The sequence below is a fragment of the Equus quagga genome, chromosome 14 (genome assembly GCF_021613505.1).
Source record: "Equus quagga isolate Etosha38 chromosome 14, UCLA_HA_Equagga_1.0, whole genome shotgun sequence".
Classification (NCBI taxonomy): Eukaryota; Metazoa; Chordata; class Mammalia; order Perissodactyla; family Equidae; genus Equus; species Equus quagga.
The window spans coordinates 85,107,784-85,126,528 of NC_060280.1; the positions used below are offsets into that span (position 1 = coordinate 85,107,784).

The window sequence follows — 18,745 nt, forward strand, 5'->3', positions numbered from 1 at the left end:
GGGGGACCAAGATGACATTGGAGAGATGGTGATTTTAAATTGGTCAGGGATGGCCTCCCTGAGAAGGGGACATTTATCCCAAGTCCTGAAGGAGGTGGGACAGGCAGTGAAGATGGTCCTTGGAAGTGTTCCAGGCCGAAGGAACAGCAGGTACAAAGCCGCCACACCAAAACCGTGCCTGGCTCATAGGAGAGCGAGCAAGCAGGCTTCAGAACAGGAGACCTGCCCCTCTCACTTCCTGCCAACACACAGTAAGGCTGGGCTGGTTTATTTTCCACATCAGTTCAAAGATCTCTCCCTCCTATTTTGGGGATGCTGAGCTGGCCTAGGTGCGACTAGCCTTGGGATGTAGTGTGGGGGAGGGCACAGACAAGCCAATGGAGCCACCTCCTCCCTCTCAAAGCCTCCGGCAGCCGCTGGATCTTTAAAAAGAAACACAAGTGGGAGAAGTAGGTCACCCCTGCTGCAGCTCAGCCTCTATTCGCGACTGTTAGGCAGGAGGAGCCGATGGAGTCCAGGTGCCCCCCTTCATGGCGCTCACCAGCCCTGACCTGGGGAAAGTCTGAAGCTGGAGGAGAATCAAATTCAGGTTTTGGTGAGTCACACAGCCCTGGCTTCAAACTATTCTGGTGCCTGTTAGCTGTGTGATCTTGGGTAAGTCACTTAGCCTTTCTGTGGTTCAGTTTCCTCATCTATAAAATAGGGGTGAATTACAGAAGCATCTCTAGAGTCAAGTTCTAAAGCAAGGGCAATGTTCATACAGTGAACGTTAACCCTGACATTATTTAAAACAGCTGCCATTGCTTTTCCGGGTGAAGCAGTTGGCCTGTATTTGGGGGCTGTGTTTGAGACAGGCTGACCTTTAAACGCGGGCACATGGGGAGGAGATGCTCAGGCAGGGAGGCTGTTGTAAACTGAGAGGTGTTTGTCTCCCATCTCAGATTCACAGTTGGGCATCAGCTGCTTGAGTTTCTTTTTTGCACTGAGCGCTTCTGGTTGCATTGAAGTAAGCTTGCCCTACACAGGGCTGTTGTGAGAATTACATTTGGAAACATCCTGACAGGCAGTAGGTGCTTACGAAATACGAGGGGAAAGTCTGGATTCGGGACTCAAATCCACCAGCTGGGGAGAGGAAGAAAGACTTCCGCCATCACGCGAGGGCCCATCCAGTGGACCATTCAGGCAGCACGGGCCACTGTATTCTGCCTGACTCCCTCGCCACGGAGGCTTGCGCAGGGCGGCTGGAAACTTGACACATTAAAAGAAGGGGGTGAGCATTAACAACTTTCCTGCGTCTACTCGCTCCCCACCTGACCCATACCTGGGGCAATCCCCAACCCTGAACAGAAAACTCCTACCTTTCGCAGCCCCTCCCGAAACCTCCAAGCCCAGTCCCAGCCCCTAAATCTCCTACCTCCGGCACAACGCCCACCTCCGCGGTGGGAGTGGGAGCGCCCAGACCCCCAGCTTTTGAGTCTCAGCCAGGGCCGGTGTGCGCCGCCAGGCGGCGCGCAGCAAGACGGGATTTGTAGTTCCAGGACCTCAGAGTGAGCGAGGGAAGGCTATTGCGCATGTGTAGGCGGCGACTCTTAGCACGTGTGTCTCAACCCGGGTTTGTGTCCGGCAGAGCTGACCGACGTGGAGATCTAGCTGCTCGTTTAGGGAGTCTTCGAGTGGAATGAGGTGGCAGCCGACCCTTCCCAAGCCTGGGAGGCCCCAGCGCTTGGCAAGAGTGATCTTGGGTACCTACATTTCATGAATGAACGGAACGGGGACTGACTGCCAAGGGGAAGTGGGCCGAGAAACCTGTCGCCCTCCTCCAGCTGGGGCAAATATTGACCTTGTGCCTCTCCCGAAGCCAAAATGTCCCTTACGGCACGGCTAGGTAGTCCTTTAGGATTAGAGCCGTAGTTGATTCAGTAAATTGGTTTAGGGTGGGGCTGAATGCAGTGAAAGGACAGCTTTGAGCCTAGTGGGGTAAAAGCCACATTTTTGAAGAACAATTTACGGCATGCCTGGTAATGCTTAACTTGGATTATCTCGAACCCAACAAACTATTCTTAGGCCCATTTGACAAATGGGGGAAACTAAGACTCCCAGTGGCAAGAGGTCGCCCACCTTGTTATCAGTAGGGTGAGGAGGGGAAACCGGGACGCTCCAGGGTCTCCAGCTTCTGTCTACTCTGCTCTGTTCTTACAAGCAAGAAGAGGTGTCCTACTTTGTCCTCAGGTGGCGCAAGGATCACGAAGATGTTTTTCCCTGCCCTTGCCTAAATTTCCTGGATTGTTCCACCTCATTCAGGTTCAGGTAGGGAAAGAAATTAGGACTTCTGCTCCAGCATTTATTTTATTAGTTCATTTCGTTTAAAATGTTATATTCTTGGCCCCCTCCCATCCTCGTAAAAATTGTCAAAGAGTACTGGAAAATAACGCAAAGTGTACAAATGTTTCTGTAGGAACCCAGTCTGTCTCAGGCACTCCCTTTGTCTGGCTTTTCTTTCTTTCTCTCTGGGATATAAAGTCCACGCCAGGCTCAGTCCCTCCGCTCTTTCCTTGCGCGCGCAGACTGTACTCCTCCCAATACCTTCTGGATGGGGGAAAGAAGCACAGTTCAGTTCTTACAGGAGGGGGGTGACAAAGGCGCAGGTGGCTCTGGCCGAGGCATTCGCAAGTCCACCACACCGAAAGTCCCCACTCGCCACCAAACTCAGCTCCCAGCGCAGAGCTGCCGTCAGGCGGGCTCGAGAGACGCTGAGAAAACGAGACGGTGGGAGGACCGGCCGGCCAGAAAGGCCAAAAGAACCTCCACCTCTTCGGTCACGTGACCCGGCTTCGGCGGGGCCTGGGTTCCCCCGGAGCCAGGCCACGTGCGACGTCTGCTCCTTGTGATTGGCTCGTCTGGGCCAGTTTGAACGACGTACGGAAGCCGCGGCGGCTCATCTACGGCCGCGTTTTTTTTATTCCCTCTCTTTGCCTCCCTCCTTCCGCGCGAGTCTCAGGAGAAGCCGCAGCGCAAGGCGCCGCTGCTTCCGCCCGGGGCCCGGTAAGTGGGCCTCACCCCGAGGCCGACCGGCTCGGCTCCGGCTTGCGTCGAGCCCTGTCGGGCTCCGGGCTTGCGCTGCGCGCGGCCCGGGCATCGGGGCCGCGCCTGACCGGGAAAGGCCGGGAACCCGGTTGGGCCCGATTCGCTAGGCAGCGAGAACGGGCCGGGGCGGGGGAGGGGGGAACCGAGCCAGGCTTAGGGGGTGGGGCCTCGGAGCCGGGCCAGGTCCCAGTGCCGGGAGAATCGGGCCAGTGGGGCGGCTGGGGTCGGGCTGGAGGAGATCTGATTGGGGGAAGCGTTTGGGGACTGCTTAGGGCCTGATTGGGGCACGTCGCGAGGATCGGGTGTGTGTGTGGGGCTGTTTCGGCGGGGCTTGGTTGGGTCTGATTGGGGGAGGCCGCACGGAAAAGTTGGGGGGGCTTCTTGGGCCCTGATAGGGAGGGGCGTCATACTTCGGCCTAGAGGGCTTTGCTGGGTCTGGCTGCGAGGCGTCGCTGGGATCCGTTGGGGGGAATGCTCCGAGGGGTGTTCGGCCAGGCCTAATCGGGGGAAGCTGCAGGGATGGACCAAGGGGGTTTCCGGCTCGAGGCGGTGGAGGGCTTGGCCGAACTTGGTTGGGGGAAGCAGCTGAGATCCATCAGCAGCAGTTACTGCTGACTGGGGGGACGGGGCCGGGGGGGGGGGGGGGGGTCGGGGGGAGGGCTTGGCCGCATCTGATTGGGGAAAGTGACAGGGACGGCCCAAGGGGCTTCTGTCACGGTGTGGGCGGGCTTGGCTCGCTTTCATTCTCTGAGAGGCACTGGGGACCTGTTTGGGGATTGCTTCGCGCCCGATTAGGAGGACTCTCTGGACGGGGTCCTGCTAGGCCAGAAAGCGGGGCGTCTGGCATCCGGTTGAACTCGGAGGGCCGGATTATGGGACGCGGCAGGGATCAGGACAATCGGAGCACCTTGGGACGGTGCACCTGGGGAGGCTCAGGGACTGCTCAGGGGCAGAGGAGGTGGCTGGGATCTGGCGGAGCTCGAGGGCTGGATTTTGGGAGGAGAAGCGGGGGTCTTTGGGGACCACGCCTGCATGGGGCCGGGGCGCTATCACAGTCTGGGGCAGGGTCCCTAGACGGGGAGGTGGCTGCTGCGAGGGAGACAGAAGCGTTAGGGCCCACAGCCCGGGTAGCAGCACGGGCTGCCGTGGGACGAAGGCTCCGCGCTGGGCCGGATGAGGATCCGCCGGCCCTGCCACCTCCTCCCATAGCCCGCTTCCACATCCCCCGCCTGCGCGGCCGTGGATGGTGGGCGCGGCTGGCTGCGACCCCGCGCTTGGGCTACTGTGGATGGGCGGACTTGTCTGCCGGGTGTACTCCAGTCGTGCTGCCTCCGAGGGGCCTCAGCCTCTGTCTCACACGGAGCCCCGGGGACCCAGGGCTGACCCTGGCCCCTGCCCCCACAGCTCGCCTTGCGCCATGGACTGGCAGCCAGATGAGCAGGGCCTGCAGCAGGTCCTGCAGCTGCTCAAAGACTCTCAGTCGCCCAACACAGCCACGCAGCGCATCGTGCAGGACGTATCCTTCCTTCCTTCCTTCCGGGCCTGGGGGAACCTGGCAGACATCTGCAGCCCCTAAAGGCCAGAGAGGAAGGGGCCGCCTCCCGGATCCCCAGACTCTTTCTCCTGTGGGGAGGAGCTAGCCTTGGCTGAGAATGAAGGATTAGAATTCTTGGGTCCCATTCCCAGAGGAAATGTGGTCCTGGGGGCCGGGGTGGGGGGAGGTGCAGGGCTGGAGGAGGACACCTTTTGCTGGCTCTCAGTTTTTGTTTAGGTTCATGGTTAAAATTTCTTTTTTAATTGGTTTAAAATACTATGTTAGACTTTTAAAATGTTTAACCGTTAGTAAGTTTTGCTTGAAAATGTGGATTTCCTTCTTTTTGAAAAAAGCAGGCAACATTGAACTGCTGGTGAGCGCCTGAGTGGCAACAGCTGCCTTCAGACAGAGCGGGGCTGCCAGCCCTCTCCTGCTCTGGCCAGGGCTGCAGGACTGGGCCGAAAGCTCAGGCGTGCTCCCGCAGCCCCCTGCATGGATTTGATGGGGCTGAAGTGCTGTGTTTGGGGCACGGGGGTTGACAGGTGGGGTCAGGAGCTGGCTGCATGGTCCCAGTGGTCAGAGGTACCATCAGCTATGTGACAGTAAGGGGGCCCTGCCTGGGGAAGGCCCCTCTCTCCCAAGTCCCTTAACAACCGGCAGAAACTCAAACAACTGAACCAGTTTCCCGACTTCAACAACTACCTGATCTTCGTTCTGACCAGACTCAAGTCGGAAGGTACGCCTTCGGGGCCCCTCCACGCAGGCTGGACCCTGCCTTCTCCCCCGTGGTCCCTTGAGCCTCAGTCCTCTTTCCCCAGATGAGCCAACTCGCTCTCTCAGTGGCCTCATCCTCAAGAACAACGTGAAGGCGCATTACCAGAGCTTTCCACCGCCTGTGGCTGACTTCATCAAGCAAGAGTGTCTCAACAACATCGGGGACGCCTCCTCGCTCATCCGAGCCACCATAGGTGAGGGGGCAGTAGGGGTCAGCCTGTGATGACCAGAAGCTTCTGAGCAAGGGGGTCGACTCACTGAATGCTCCAGCACTGTGGACGGTGGTACTATTACTGTGGCCGTTTCACAGATGAGGAAACTGAGGCACAGGGATGTTAGGGGGCTTGCCTGGTGAGGAGGAACTCGGAAGCGAGCAGCGCAGGCCCACGCTCTGGACTGCTCCCTCCTGAAACAGCCGCGCTTCCTTCTGAGGCAGTCACTCAACGTGCAGAATTTGGTGTTAGGTCGGGGCTCCCTGCCCTCGTGGAGCTCAGTGTCATTAGCCAGCTCTCACCCATGACTATTTAGGTGAAGCGTGAGCCAGGTGGCATTGGAGCGTCCTGACTCCTGGGAGGCTGGCTGGGGAAGGACCAAGAATTTTCTAGCAATTTTCCCTTAAGCCTTTCACTACTGATAAATACCAATGCTACTCTGTATTACCAGCTTGATTTTATTCCCAGCTGACTTGAGATATAACGGACACGTAACTGACTTATACTCTTTTAATTTAAATTTATGTCAACTTTTAAAAGGTGCTGTTGAAAGAGTGTGGTACATAACTTGTAAATGAAGAGATATTTGCTTGTCCTAAAGGGCAGGTAACCTTAAAAACAAATGCAGTAAAGACAGAAAAAATAGTCTTAAATTTGAAGTAGATGGGGGGGCCTGCCAGAAGGGCTGGTCTTGGGACCTGCCACCTCTGTTAAAAGTGACCCTTAGCCTGGACAGCCCCCACTTTGAGGCTAGCAGAAGGACCTGGATGTAAAGCTTATTCTAGGGCCACGTTCTGCTCCAAGTACTGAAGCTTCCTGGTAGTCCTAGGACGTCGTGTTCTTTATCTCCGTTGAGGCACAGAGAGGTTGGGTGATGTGGCCCAGGTCATACAAGGACGGGCCTAAGGCTGCACTCAGTCTACCTGATCAGGGAGCTGGGGTCATCTGGAGTGTGGGCAGTGGCAGCTTCCCCTCTGGGAAACACTGCCATCTCCTGGCTTTAGTTACCATCTGTACTGACATCATGAGTTCAGTCAGCCGCCAGACCGCTCCACTGCCCTCTCACTTTAGAAGCCTCCTGCAGGTCGCACTTGGGTTTCTAATACGCAGTACAAGGCTTCCCCAAGGCCACGTGGCCCTGCACGACCTGCCCCGCTCCCGACCCAGCCGTCACCTCCTCTCGCTCTCTCCGTCAGCCCCACTTACTCCTCACCCATCTGTGAGCACACCAGGCCTCCTGCTGCCGGCCCTTTGCACCTGCCCTTCCTTCTGTCTTGGCTGCTCCTTGCCCAGGGACCTGGACGGCTTCTCCCTCACCTGCAGGTCTTTGCTCAGATATCAAGATGGCACCTGGCTGAAGCCTGCTCTGGACACCCAGTTTAAAATGGCTGCCTTCACCCTCAGCCCTTGCCGGCCACCTTCTCTGCTTTGTTTCCCCACTTAGCTCTTGGTGTCTCACTTCCCAGGTCTTTGCTGCTTTCTCTTTACCTCACCAGACGGTCAGATCCCAGGGGCGGGGATTTGGTGTTTAGTGCTGGGCTGCCTCAGAGCCGGGAGCGGAGCTGGCTCACAGTGAGGCTTGGAGGATCTCAAAGGGGCGTGTGGTGCTTCTGGGGGCGGTGAGGGCCGGGCTGCCGAGCGGGCCCGCACCCCGCCTGAGGCAGCGTCCTTTCCCGGCCGCCCCAGGCATTCTCATCACCACCATCGCTTCCAAGGGCGAGCTGCAGATGTGGCCCGAGCTGCTGCCCCAGCTGTGCAACCTGCTCAACTCAGAGGATTACAACACTTGCGAGGTAGGCAACAAGCCGTGGCCCCCGAGCGGGCATGGGTGCGGGAGCCTGACCGGGACCCACGCCCGTCTGGCCGCCCCCCTCCACTCAGGGAGCCTTCGGAGCCCTGCAGAAGATCTGCGAAGACTCTTCTGAGCTTCTGGACAGCGACGCCCTCAACAGGCCCCTCAATGTCATGATCCCCAAGTTCCTCCAGTTCTTCAAGCACTGCAGCCCCAAGATCCGGTGGGTGTAGCCCCGGGGTCTGCGGGTCCTGGGCAGGCAGGCTCGAGGCTGACCGTGTGCTCGCCCCCTGGCAGGTCCCACGCCATCGCCTGCGTGAACCAGTTCATCATGGACCGGGCCCAGGCGCTGATGGACAACATCGACACCTTCATCGAGGTGGGCTGCCGGGCTGGGGGTGAGCAGGCCGAGGGCTGAGGGCCCTGCCACAGCTGACCCTGCCTGCCCCGCAGCACCTGTTCGCCCTGGCCGTGGACGACGACCCCGAGGTGCGGAAGAATGTGTGCCGCGCTCTGGTGATGCTGCTGGAAGTGCGAATCGACAGGCTTATCCCCCACATGCACAGCATCATCCAGGTGTGCATGGCCCAGGCCAGTGCCATGGGGTGGGAGGCAGTGGGGGAGCCCCCACCACCAGCCGGCCGGGCCTCACACCTTCTCCCACCTGCCCCAGTATATGCTGCAGAGGACCCAGGACCACGATGAGAACGTGGCCCTTGAGGCCTGTGAGTTCTGGCTGACACTGGCCGAGCAGCCCATCTGCAAGGAAGTCCTGGCCTCCCACCTGGTCCAGTGAGTGCTGCTCCTGCCCTCCGTCCCACCCGAGCCTCAGTTCATGTCTTCTGTCTCAGTTTACCTTCTATCCCTGCAGACATAGTATTGAAAGTGATAAGAATGTAGCTTTTAATGACTTAAAAATTAGGTAAATTATAGGTAGAAAAAATGAAATGTCAACAAAAGCTTCAGGTATAGCTGGATCCAGGTGCTCAAAGGATGTGAAAGATATCTGTCTAGTCTCACATCTACTTTGTCTGTGCCGGCTTCGTTCTCAGGCACGACCTTCCCTCGTGGTAGTGTTGTGGCCTTGTGCAACCTTCCAGCTTAGGAACCTCAGAGTAAAGAGTTTCTCTCTTGACCAGTTTTTCCAGCAAAAGTCCTAGGGCTGACCTTCCTTGACCAACAGGGATCACTCACCTCTCCCCAAGTCAGTGGAGGTGTAATCACAGTTTCCAGTCCCGAGGTGCATGGGCTCCGGCTGAGGGGGCTGGCTGCCCTGCCTCCTGTTTGCTCCCCTAACCTGGCCCCATCCCATGGAAGTGCCTGGTGGTAGGGCCCCATCTCCCTGCCTTGTGGGGTGCTAGGGGTCTGGCATTGTTCTCAGCTTTTCAGTGTATTCAGGGATCTGGAATTCACTGAGGGGCCAAGTGTGGGTCAGGAACCCTCCTGTGGAGCCAGGAGTCGTGTCACCTCTGTCCCAGTCACGGGCTGAGACTAGGCTGGCTTGGCATCCCCTGCGGGAAGTGAATGGACACGGAGAAGCAGAATCAGCAGGCTTGGGACAGGCGGCCCCTTGGCCCCTCTGCTTTCCTCTTCCTGGGGCTGTCAGCCTCCCTGGGGCCCTGCAGCCGATGAACAGCTTCTCTACCGGCAGGTTGATCCCCATCCTGGTGAATGGGATGAAGTACTCGGAAATTGACATCATCCTGCTCAAGGTCGGTCAGGCCAACTGCTGGGTGTGGGCCAGTGGGCGAGGCGTAGGTCTGGGGGCCCTGGGGGTACTTAGTGCTGTGCCTGGCCCCGCAGGGGGACGTGGAGGAGGATGAGGCAGTCCCCGACAGCGAGCAGGACATCAAGCCACGCTTCCACAAGTCACGCACGGTCACGCTGCCCCATGAGGCCGAGCGGCCTGACAGCTCCGAGGACGCAGAGGATGATGATGATGACGATGCTTTGTCCGACTGGAATCTGAGTGCGTGGCCTGGCCTGGGGCAAGGGGGGATCGTGGGGGGCAAGCCCTGGGCTGTCTCTCGAGAGGTGATTGGAAGCCTCCGCAGAGCAGATCGTGCAGATTCTGATCGTGATCTCTGACCCTGGGGGTACAGTCGGCGAGGGCCTGCGGCGTGCCAGATGGGCCTCCCCGAGCCTACCCCACAGTTTCTCCTCCCACCCCAGGGAAGTGCTCGGCGGCTGCGCTGGACGTCCTGGCCAACGTCTTCCGGGAGGAGCTGCTGCCCCACCTCCTCCCCCTCCTCAAGGGCCTCCTCTTCCACCCTGAGTGGGTGGTCAAGGAGTCAGGCATCCTGGTGCTGGGTGCCATCGCTGAGGGTGAGTCCCGCCCGCCCGGCTTCGCCTGACCTCTGAGCCCCGTGCTGGCTCAGACTGTCTGGGGCTGGCCCACGCAGGGCTGTGTCTGGGGTGAGCTCTCCAGAGGCCTGCTCACCCCCCTCCAGACAGCTCTGGGATTTGAATCTTCCCCTCAGCCTGTGGGCCTGAAAGGAACCCCAGCCCCACAAATGCAGGCTCTCCCCAATCCTCACGGGCCGGCAGTTTCGTGAGGTTGGGAGCATCATTACAGCAACCCGACATCAAGGGACTTCTGCAGGGTTTGCCCTGCGGCAGGCAGCCAGGGGCCACGGGCTCACCACCCCAGTGAGCTGGGTGTTCTAGATGGGGATACAGAGGAGCAGAGAGATTGATACCACTTCCCCGGGCGGTCTGGGTGCAGCTGGCCGCCAGGCTGCCTGCAGAACGACAAGGGTGCAGCGGTGCTGTTTCCTCCACTTCTGCTCAGAGTGCTCTTAGTGGCGTGTTCCTCCGGCTCCCTTTGTCCCAACAGGGTGAACAGCTGAATTCCCAGACTGCTCTGTGCATCTGTTGCAGGCGTCCCTGGTGACTGCCTCGGCCTCCAGGCCTGTCAGAAACAGGCCACAACTCAGCGGGGACACATTTCCCCGAGAGCTTTTTTTTTTTTTTTTTTTTTTTGAGGAAGATTAGCCTACTGCCAATCCTCCTCTTTTTTGCTGAGGAAGACTGGCCCTGAGCTCACATCCATGCCCATCTTCCTCTACTTTATACCTGGGATGCCTACCGCAGCATGGCTTTTGCCACGCAGTGCCATGTCCGCACCCAGGATCCGAACTGGCGAAGCCCGGGCCGCTGAGAAACAGAACGTGTGAACTTAACCACTGCGCCACGGGGCCAGCCCCAGCCTGGGAGCTTTTAAAGCTTGTCATAAAGGTTTCCTTGTATGCTAAGTGTAACGTAGCTTATGTTAATATGTGTATATGTATTAACAGACTACATTTTGTCTTCTGTGTGTTAATGGGAACAGATCTAGAAGAACTGACCCGAAGCCAGTAAAAATAGGTCTCGTGTCGTGGATTATTAGGGGTGTGCTATTAGCTGAGATCTCTGATTAACAGAGAGATGCGTTCATGGTTTTTTAAAAAAAGAAGAAAAATAGAAAAAGAAAAATCACAAACATCAAGAAAGTTTTCAAAGGAAGAAACTCTGTCCATCTGGGTCACTGCTGCCCACAAAGCCTGAGTCACTGTGCAGCCCAGCTGTCGGTGCATTCACGGGTCACCAGGACGGGCTGGGGCCACTGGAGGGGACAGGCTCGCTCTGAGCTGTCTTCCGTCCTGACCCTGCCTTTACCTGCTCTGTGATGCTGGGCCACTTATGTAACCTCCGAGCCTCAGTTTCTCTGTCTCTCCCCAGAAGGGTGGGTGTGGCCGGGCCCAGCTGGGCTCAGCCTCACCCCTGTCCCTGTCCTTGCAGGCTGCATGCAGGGCATGGTGCCCTACCTGCCTGAGCTGATCCCGCACCTCATCCAGTGCCTGTCGGACAAGAAGGCCCTGGTCCGCTCCATCGCCTGCTGGACGTTGAGCCGCTATGCCCACTGGGTGGTCAGCCAGCCGCCTGATATGCACCTTAAGCCCCTGATGACGGAGCTGCTCAAGCGCATCCTGGATGGCAACAAGAGGGTGCAGGAGGCGGCCTGCAGGTGACCTTCTGCCCCTGGTCCCACAGCCCCTACCCCTGCCCCTCCGGGAAGTGATGATATGCATGACCCCTGACATCAAGCTGATTTCTCGCGTATTCGTACTGGCTGATCCCGAGCACGCCCTCCCCATCCCGCCCGTGGTTCTGCCCTGCTTGCAGCCACCCCCTGAGCCCTCCTCTCCTCCAGCGCCTTCGCCACCCTGGAGGAGGAGGCCTGCACGGAGCTGGTGCCATACCTTAGCTACATCCTCGATACCCTCGTCTTCGCCTTCGGCAAGTACCAGCACAAGAACCTGCTGATCCTCTACGATGCCATCGGCACTCTGGCCGACTCTGTGGGCCACCACCTCAACCAGCCGGTGAGACCCCACAGCGGCTCCTTCCTCCCGATCCCGGGGCCCCTCGGCATCCGGTGACCTGGCGGCGACCCCGTGTCACACGCCAGGGACGTGGCCGTGACCTCAACAGGCAGACAGACAGGCCCAGCCCCTGCCCTCGCCCTGCTCCCAGTCTAGTGGGGGAGACAGACAGTTATGAGACAGCGTGGTAAGTGCTGTGCCGGGGCAGCTCAGGGGCCTGCGGGGAACCAGGGGTTGCCGACCCGGGCTCCGAGGTGGGAGGGAGGGCAGGCCCCAGGACGGCTGAGAAGGGCCTGGATGTCTGACAGGATGGCGAGGCCTTGCAGGGGCCCCATGAGCCACAACAAGGAACCCAGACCTCATGGCTCAGGTGATGGGTGCCTCTGAATCCCAGGGAGCCCTGCTGATTCCCAGGTTGCCACCCCAAGCCAGGGAGCCCCAACTTCCCCTCCCCCTCCAGGAGTACATCCAGAAGCTGATGCCTCCGCTGATCCAGAAGTGGAATGAGCTCAAGGACGAAGACAAGGACCTCTTCCCTCTGCTGGAGGTGAGCGGCTCCAGGCCCTCCCCGGCGGCCCCAGGCCCTCCCCCACGGCCCCGCCCACCTGAGCTCACCCCCTGCCTTCTCCCTGCCAGTGCCTGTCCTCAGTGGCCACCGCCCTGCAGAGCGGCTTCCTGCCCTACTGCGAGCCTGTCTACCAGCGCTGTGTCACCCTGGTGCAGAAGACGTTGGCCCAGGCCATGGTAAGCGCCCCCCCAATGCCCCCGCTTGCTCTTCTGTTGTTGCCCCAGCGCGGCCCTGTTCCCTCACCCGCCAGCCTGCCCCAACTGTGCCCAGATGTACACCCAGCACCCCGAGCAGTATGAGGCACCCGACAAGGACTTCATGATTGTGGCGCTGGACCTGCTCAGTGGCCTGGCCGAGGGCCTGGGCGGCCACGTGGAACAGCTGGTGGCCCGCAGCAACATCATGACCCTGCTCTTCCAGTGCATGCAGGTGGGTGCACGCCCCTCCCAGGCCTCTCAATGGACAGCGAGACACCCAGCAGCCTGTGTGGGCCGCGCTGGGGGCACTCGGGGCCTTGGTTGTGCCCAAAGGACATCAGGGAAAAGGGGTCCGTAAAAACAGAAAAGAGTGTAATTGTTTAAAAAGCTATTTAAATGAGACACAAGTGAAACCTCATTGAAAAAGCAAACTGTAGAAAATGAGGAAGTAGAAACAGGAAATGTGAATGTACAAGCCCCCCCCAGCGTCCCCCCCAGTGTATGTGGACTGGCCACTGTCCCCCCAGCAGGGGAACCCTGAGCCAGGCTCTCATTCACACGTCCTGAGTGCAGGATGCACAGTGCAGCCTGCATCCTGGGCGCTGGCAAGCGGCAGGGTCAGGCCGGGCCCTGGGGACTGTTGGCTAGCTGCCTGTGGCTGGTGGGGGGAGGGGAGCCTTGCCCCGCTGACCCTGCTGTGACCCCCAGGACTCAATGCCCGAGGTCCGGCAGAGCTCCTTCGCCCTCCTGGGAGACCTCACCAAAGCCTGCTTCATCCATGTCAAGCCCTGTATCGGTATGACACCTGTTTTTTCCCCACCCCACCACCCCACCCTGGGCCTCAGGTGATGGAGAAGTGACCGGGGAAGACTGTGACCGAACTGGGATGTATTCGTACTGGCTGATGGGGCCCGCATGGCCAGGTCTGGGAGCTCACCCTGGCCGGCCCCCTGCTCAGCACCCCTTTCTCCCCACCAGCCGAGTTCATGCCCATCCTGGGCACCAACCTGAACCCCGAGTTCATCTCTGTCTGCAACAATGCCACCTGGGCCATCGGCGAGATCTGTATGCAGATGGGTGAGTGCCTGCAAGTGGGCCAGCCCTGCTTCTCCCTATTGGCCTGATCCTGGCCTGGGGGCGGGAGCCCAGCTTGACTGGCAGGTCCCCTCAAGCGGGCCCTGGCTCTCCTTGAAGAAGGTAGCCATTGGTCAGGGGCAAAAGGACACCTCTGAGTGGTGTCATCAGAGATGGGGCCTGTGCCTGAAAGACCGTCTGTGGTTGGCTTCTGCAAAGAGGCAGGACAGGAGGCCTGTTCTGACTGGACTGTCTGCCACCTCCCCGTGCCCAAGGCCATTGGCTGAAAGGCCCACTGGGACTGGTGGGGAGACTGGCGCTGCTCCACCCCCCTTGGTGGTGTGGTCTTATCCTGGTGCCCAGGGTGCCTGGGGAAGTGTTGGGTGTGGGGGGAGCCTGTGTGGCGGCACAGGCCCCGGGTGGGGGCAGGGGGAGGGGTATCGTTCCTTCACTGGCTGTGGTTAGCTAGTGTCTGGATGCAGCTGCGGTCAGCATGGCTGGCGTGGGTCATATGGGCTCTGACTGGCTGGTCCCCCAGGGGCAGAGATGCAGCCCTACGTGCAGATGGTCCTCAACAACCTGGTGGAGATCATTAACCGGCCTAACACACCCAAGACGCTGCTGGAAAACACAGGTGTGCGCTAGGCCTGGGCCACCGCCGCCCCCCTTGCCTGCCTCCTGGAGTTGGGGTTTCCGTCTGGGAGGGTTAGTTAGAAGAGGCCTTGGGAAAGAACCAGGGAGGGTATCTGGAGGGACTGGGAAGGTGGTCCTGGGAGAGACCCAAGTACGGTGGGGAGGAGACTCTGGCTGGACTAGGCTTGCCCAGGCAGCCAGCAGGAGCTATTCCCTTGGGGCCTGTGGGGCAGAGCGGGGCTGGTGCCTCCTGCCAGAGGCCCCGCCACGTACCGGGGGCCGCTCGGGGTTGCAGGTCGCCTGACGAGTCCCTCTGCCATTCCAGCCATCACCATCGGCCGCCTGGGCTACGTGTGCCCGCAGGAGGTGGCGCCCATGCTGCAGCAGTTCATCCGGCCCTGGTGTGTGCCCACCCGTGTGAGGCCTGCCTGACGGTGGGCGGGCTGGTGGGGTGTCTGGGGCAGGCCCGATCCATCCCTCGCCTGTGCCAGCCCATGGATGCATGTCCCAGCCCCACTGCCCGCTGATCCCTGCTGCCCCTGTCCCCTCGATACGTGGCCCATCCAGCCCCCTGCCCACAACACAGATGCCCAGCCTGCCCCATCCCGCCTGCTGACTCCCCGCCGCTCACCTTCCACACAGGTGCACGTCGCTCAGGAACATCCGGGACAACGAGGAGAAGGACTCGGCTTTCCGCGGCATCTGCATGATGATAGGCGTCAACCCCGGGGGCGTCGTGCAGGTGGGCGCTGGGCGCAGAGGGTGGGCCCTGGGCTTGGCTGGGCGGCCCCTCACACGCCCTGTCCTGTCTGTTTCAGGACTTTATTTTCTTCTGCGACGCTGTAGCCTCCTGGGTGAGCCCGAAGGACGACCTCCGGGACATGTTTTATAAGGTGAGGCTCCCCTGGCCCTGCCAGGGTCCTGGGAGGCGGTGGGGCGCCCCTCACCCCCTGCCTCCCCGCAGATCCTCCATGGCTTCAAAGACCAAGTCGGGGAGGAGAACTGGCAGCAGTTCTCGGAGCAGTTCCCGCCGCTGCTCAAGGAGAGGCTGGCTGCCTTCTACGGGGTCTAGACGAGCATCGTGACAGCCAGGTAAGGAGGCGGCTTGCGGAGGGGGTGGGGGGGGGTGGCACTGTCGTGGGGGCCACAGGGGCACGGGCCCTGACCGCCCCCTCTCCCGCAGGTCTCTGTCTGCGTCATCATCGCAGGGGTTGCTGGGGAGCGCGCTGCGTCCAGAAGTCGCCGTGCCCTGGTCGAGGGGGGTTAGGGAGGAGTGAGTGGGACCCAAATCCAGATGCCTTCCCCGTCCATCTACCTGTGGGGCCGGTGGCGGGCGGGCAGGTGGGTGGGGCCTCCACGCTCATCCTACAAACGGGGGGGGGGGGGGGGACTTCTTGGCGGCAAGGGCCCCTTTGCTCAATCGGGGTCACCTCCGGTGGCCCACTTGGGCCGGCCACGTGGGAGGGAAGAATCAACACGGCCGACGGGATCCGGCTTAGGATGAGGCGAGGGGAAAGCAGGCAGGGAGGGGGGTCCTTGTAGAGACACGTACACTCACACGTACACACGTGGCCACGCGCATGTGCGGTGCTGCAGCCAGCCAGGCTGAGCCAGCCGCCCACCATTTCCCCGACTGCATGGAGACAGTAGAATTAGTGAACCCCTGAGTTAACCCGTAAGGCCTTCCGTGTAACCTGCATCTAGAGTTTAAGAAGCTTCTGCTGTTTTGCCGGAAATGGCGGTGATCGGGGAGGGCTGGGGGGGGTTGGGGGCCTCCGCGGGGACCCTGGGCGGGGGGAAGAGGATGGCCACCTTGGGGCCACCCCGTCAGCACGCGCACGCTTCGGACCTGCTCCGCACACTTCCTGCCGGCTCTGAGGCAGCCTCGGCCAGTGTGTCCCCCTCCTTGTCTTGTCCCAGCCAGAAGAGTGGGGACCACCAGAGCGGCTGGGGCTGGCCAGAAGTTGTCCTTTCTCCTTGCCCTGGGCCCCAGAGACTTGAAGATGCTGGGCTGGGACTTTTTTCCCCCAAAGAGAGCTGGGGGCGGCCACAGCTGCTGCCGCCTACCCCCTGCATCTCTCCATAAACAAGCCCCTGTCAAGGGCAGTCCATTTCTCCGTGCTCGCAAGAGCCCTCTTCCCAAGTTCTAGGCCTGAGTTTTAAGACAAGGGCTGCGGCCGGGGCATTTAATCGATGGTGACAGAGGATGAAGGTTTACGTTTTGCCAGCAAGAAGGAAGCTCCGGGCCTGGAAGAGGGGAAAGGTGACGGACCCCCTGACCCCAGTCTGTGGCCCTCGGGCTTCCCGCTCATCCCAGCACCCAGTGGGCCCCGAAACCCACCAGATTGGGCATGATTCTAGGGTACCTTCTGAGATTGGCTGGGGATGTGGTCACCGTGGGAGGGTTCCCCTGGAGAGGGAGGGAGCGTGGTTATTTGCAAGTTGGCCTGGAAACTGAAACCGGGCCCTGCAGCCCCCTTAATGTTGTTTTCCTTTTTCTCTTCTCCCACTTTCTACTTCTTTGGGGGCGCCTGTTGGGGTTTTGGGGGGCTTTGACTGGATTCCTGCATCCTGGGGCCTGCTCCATCCATCCGTCCGGGGCCCTGGACCCCACCCCCATCACATCCCTGTGTCTTCTTTCTGACAGGGTCAGGCCCTGCCTCTATTCCGAGGGGCACTTGGTGCACATTCCATAAACTCAGCTGGTCGTGTCCCCTCTCCCCCATATGAAACTCCAGCAGGTCTCTGGAAGCCATTTGTAAAAAAAAAAAAAAAAAGAAAAAAAAAGAAAAAGGAAAAAAAGTTTTTTTTTTTAAAAAAAAGCATTTAATTTTCTGGTAATTCCAGTTCCTTGGAGCACCCTGTCTCTGCTGGGTCTTGGGGTGTGTGGATGGATTGGCTGATGGGATTGGTAACCCCTTCTCCACCCAGGATGGGGGCTCCAATCACCTTCAGGGAAGGGGAGCCTGGTTCTAGTTTTCTTTCTTTCCTTTTTTTTTTTTTAAGAAAACTATTTAATTTTTTAATTTATTTTTGGTTGATTTTTGCACAACGAAGTTTCAGCTTCTCAACCTTCTCCCCTGCCCAGGGCTGCGGACCCTGACTGGCCTCGATCTGCAGTCCCCCTCATGCCAATGTCCCTCCTTCCCCCTCCTCTTCCTCCTGCGGGCTCCAGGGTCTGTCCATTTGTTACCGTGCTGTGCTGGGGATTGGCGCCGAGGTGGCGTGAGATTCCACTTGTGTAGAACTTTGTTGAGTAAAGATCAGTTTCTTGTGAAACCCTTGGTCTCCATCTGGTCTCCCTTGTCCTTGGCTTTGGCAGCAGAGAAGAGATATGGAGGGGAGCCTGGGAAGCTTTTGAAATGGGGATGCACAGAACTCAGGAAATAATGAGACTGGGAAGGTATGCAGTAAGCACTAACCAGGTACACTTCTCGGGATCCCAAGCGTCTGTTTTCTTCCCTGTAAAGTGGGAAAGTGAGTGTGAAAGATGAAGATTAAATGTGATAACACACGTGCAGTGCGTTTTCTGGGACATGATTAGAGTTCAGTAAAGGAATCATTAGCGTTGTGGCCCAGGTCCCTGTCTGCCACAGACTAAACTGAGTGGTAAGGCCTTACGGCCTCTCATCTTTGGCTGACTTTACAACTCCGGATCGCTGGGCAGTTTAGACTTTTCCTAGAAGGCTCAGCCCAGCACCAGGCCTGTGGGAAATATGTAAATATGTTTACGGAAGCAAATGAGAAGTTGCTCAGCCCTGGGGACACAAGCCTCAGGATTAAATCTTGTTGCAACATCTGCATTCCAAGGATTACCTGTGTCAAGCTGGGAACACTAAAAATGCAGACACGCGTCCAGCATTCCTTCAACCAAGATGTGCATTTCAGTGAGAGGGAACAGAAGCGAAACAGTGATGTGCCCCACAGAGAAAAATAACAGCGGGGACGGGGGAGAGAACGCTGGGGACAGAGGTCGCTATCACAGTAGGCTACTGCGGGGAGGTGACGTTTGAGCAGAGAGGCGCGTGGATGTCAGAAGAGTCGGGTGGAATAGCAAATGCTGCTTAGAGGTAATCATGTGAACACTGTGGCTCAAAAGAGACTTTCGGTAACTAAGATGCTGTTCCTTACCAGTGTGGCTTTAGGTAATTCAGAGTAACTTTAGCCGAGGCCTACGCAGTGTAACTGCATGTTTCTGGCTCCGGAAGGAGACACTTGAGTTCGAAAATCGCTAGTATGTCCCAGATGCGAACCCGGAAAAGGGACTTTGCACTTCTAAGCTCGGTGTCACCTGTGAAGGGTGCCTTCGGCAGGGCCCCGTTTTTCAAACCAGAGTTCGCTGGCCGTCTGCACCAGCACCACCAGAGATGCTTGTTTGAAAAACGCAGGAACCAGGAATCTGCGTTTTCCAGCCCAAGGCCCACGCAGCTGCACGACGAGACCCCATGAGCGAGCAAGCTTCCACTCACGCGCCAGTTTCCCCGCCGGCCGCTCGGTTCCGGCCGGCGCCGTA

General features: G+C 59.0%; 1 protein-coding gene, 1 long non-coding RNA gene and 1 other non-coding gene across 6 annotated transcripts; 2 read left to right on the forward strand and 1 right to left on the reverse strand.

The window, feature by feature from the left end:
- The first annotated feature begins 2,928 nt into the window (after positions 1 to 2,928).
- On the forward strand, positions 2,929 to 17,511 carry TNPO2 (transportin 2). Of its 4 annotated transcripts, none has more exons than XM_046685866.1 (25): positions 2,929 to 3,042; positions 4,489 to 4,600; positions 5,279 to 5,354; positions 5,437 to 5,586; positions 7,291 to 7,397; positions 7,486 to 7,619; positions 7,694 to 7,775; positions 7,850 to 7,972; positions 8,070 to 8,188; positions 9,048 to 9,108; positions 9,200 to 9,365; positions 9,569 to 9,721; positions 11,177 to 11,402; positions 11,589 to 11,760; positions 12,221 to 12,307; positions 12,397 to 12,504; positions 12,599 to 12,757; positions 13,234 to 13,321; positions 13,504 to 13,602; positions 14,138 to 14,233; positions 14,528 to 14,633; positions 14,875 to 14,974; positions 15,051 to 15,125; positions 15,197 to 15,324; positions 15,416 to 17,511. In XM_046685866.1, exons 2-24 carry the CDS (start codon positions 4,502 to 4,504, stop codon positions 15,302 to 15,304), a joined length of 2,694 nt encoding a protein of 897 aa, XP_046541822.1. In that variant the 5' UTR covers positions 2,929 to 3,042; positions 4,489 to 4,501; the 3' UTR covers positions 15,305 to 15,324; positions 15,416 to 17,511. The 4 variants fall into 4 exon arrangements, with proteins under 4 accessions (XP_046541822.1, XP_046541821.1, XP_046541820.1 ...); XM_046685865.1 differs by having other exon boundaries at positions 2,943 to 3,042; positions 4,462 to 4,600; XM_046685864.1 differs by lacking the exon at positions 2,929 to 3,042 and having other exon boundaries at positions 4,182 to 4,600.
- Positions 11,447 to 11,516, forward strand: LOC124225947 (small nucleolar RNA SNORD41). Its single transcript, XR_006885162.1, has one exon. It is a non-coding gene; the product is annotated as a small nucleolar RNA SNORD41 (small nucleolar RNA).
- Positions 17,223 to 18,727, reverse strand: LOC124252413 (uncharacterized). The gene is made up of 2 exons (XR_006891955.1): positions 18,364 to 18,727; positions 17,223 to 17,694 (listed from the first exon to the last, which is right to left on the reverse strand). It is a non-coding gene; the product is annotated as an uncharacterized LOC124252413 (long non-coding RNA).
- Between the last annotated feature and the right edge of the window lie 18 nt (positions 18,728 to 18,745).

Coding starts and splice junctions, on each gene's coding strand:
- TNPO2 (XM_046685864.1), top strand. CDS start 4,328: ATGGTGGGCGCGGCTGGCTGCGACCCCGCGCTTGGGCTACTGTGGATG. Junction 12,505..12,598: donor AGACGTTGGCCCAGGCCATG/GTAAGCGCCCCC, acceptor AACTGTGCCCAG/ATGTACACCCAGCACCCCGA. Junction 14,234..14,527: donor GACGCTGCTGGAAAACACAG/GTGTGCGCTAGG, acceptor TCGGGGTTGCAG/GTCGCCTGACGAGTCCCTCT.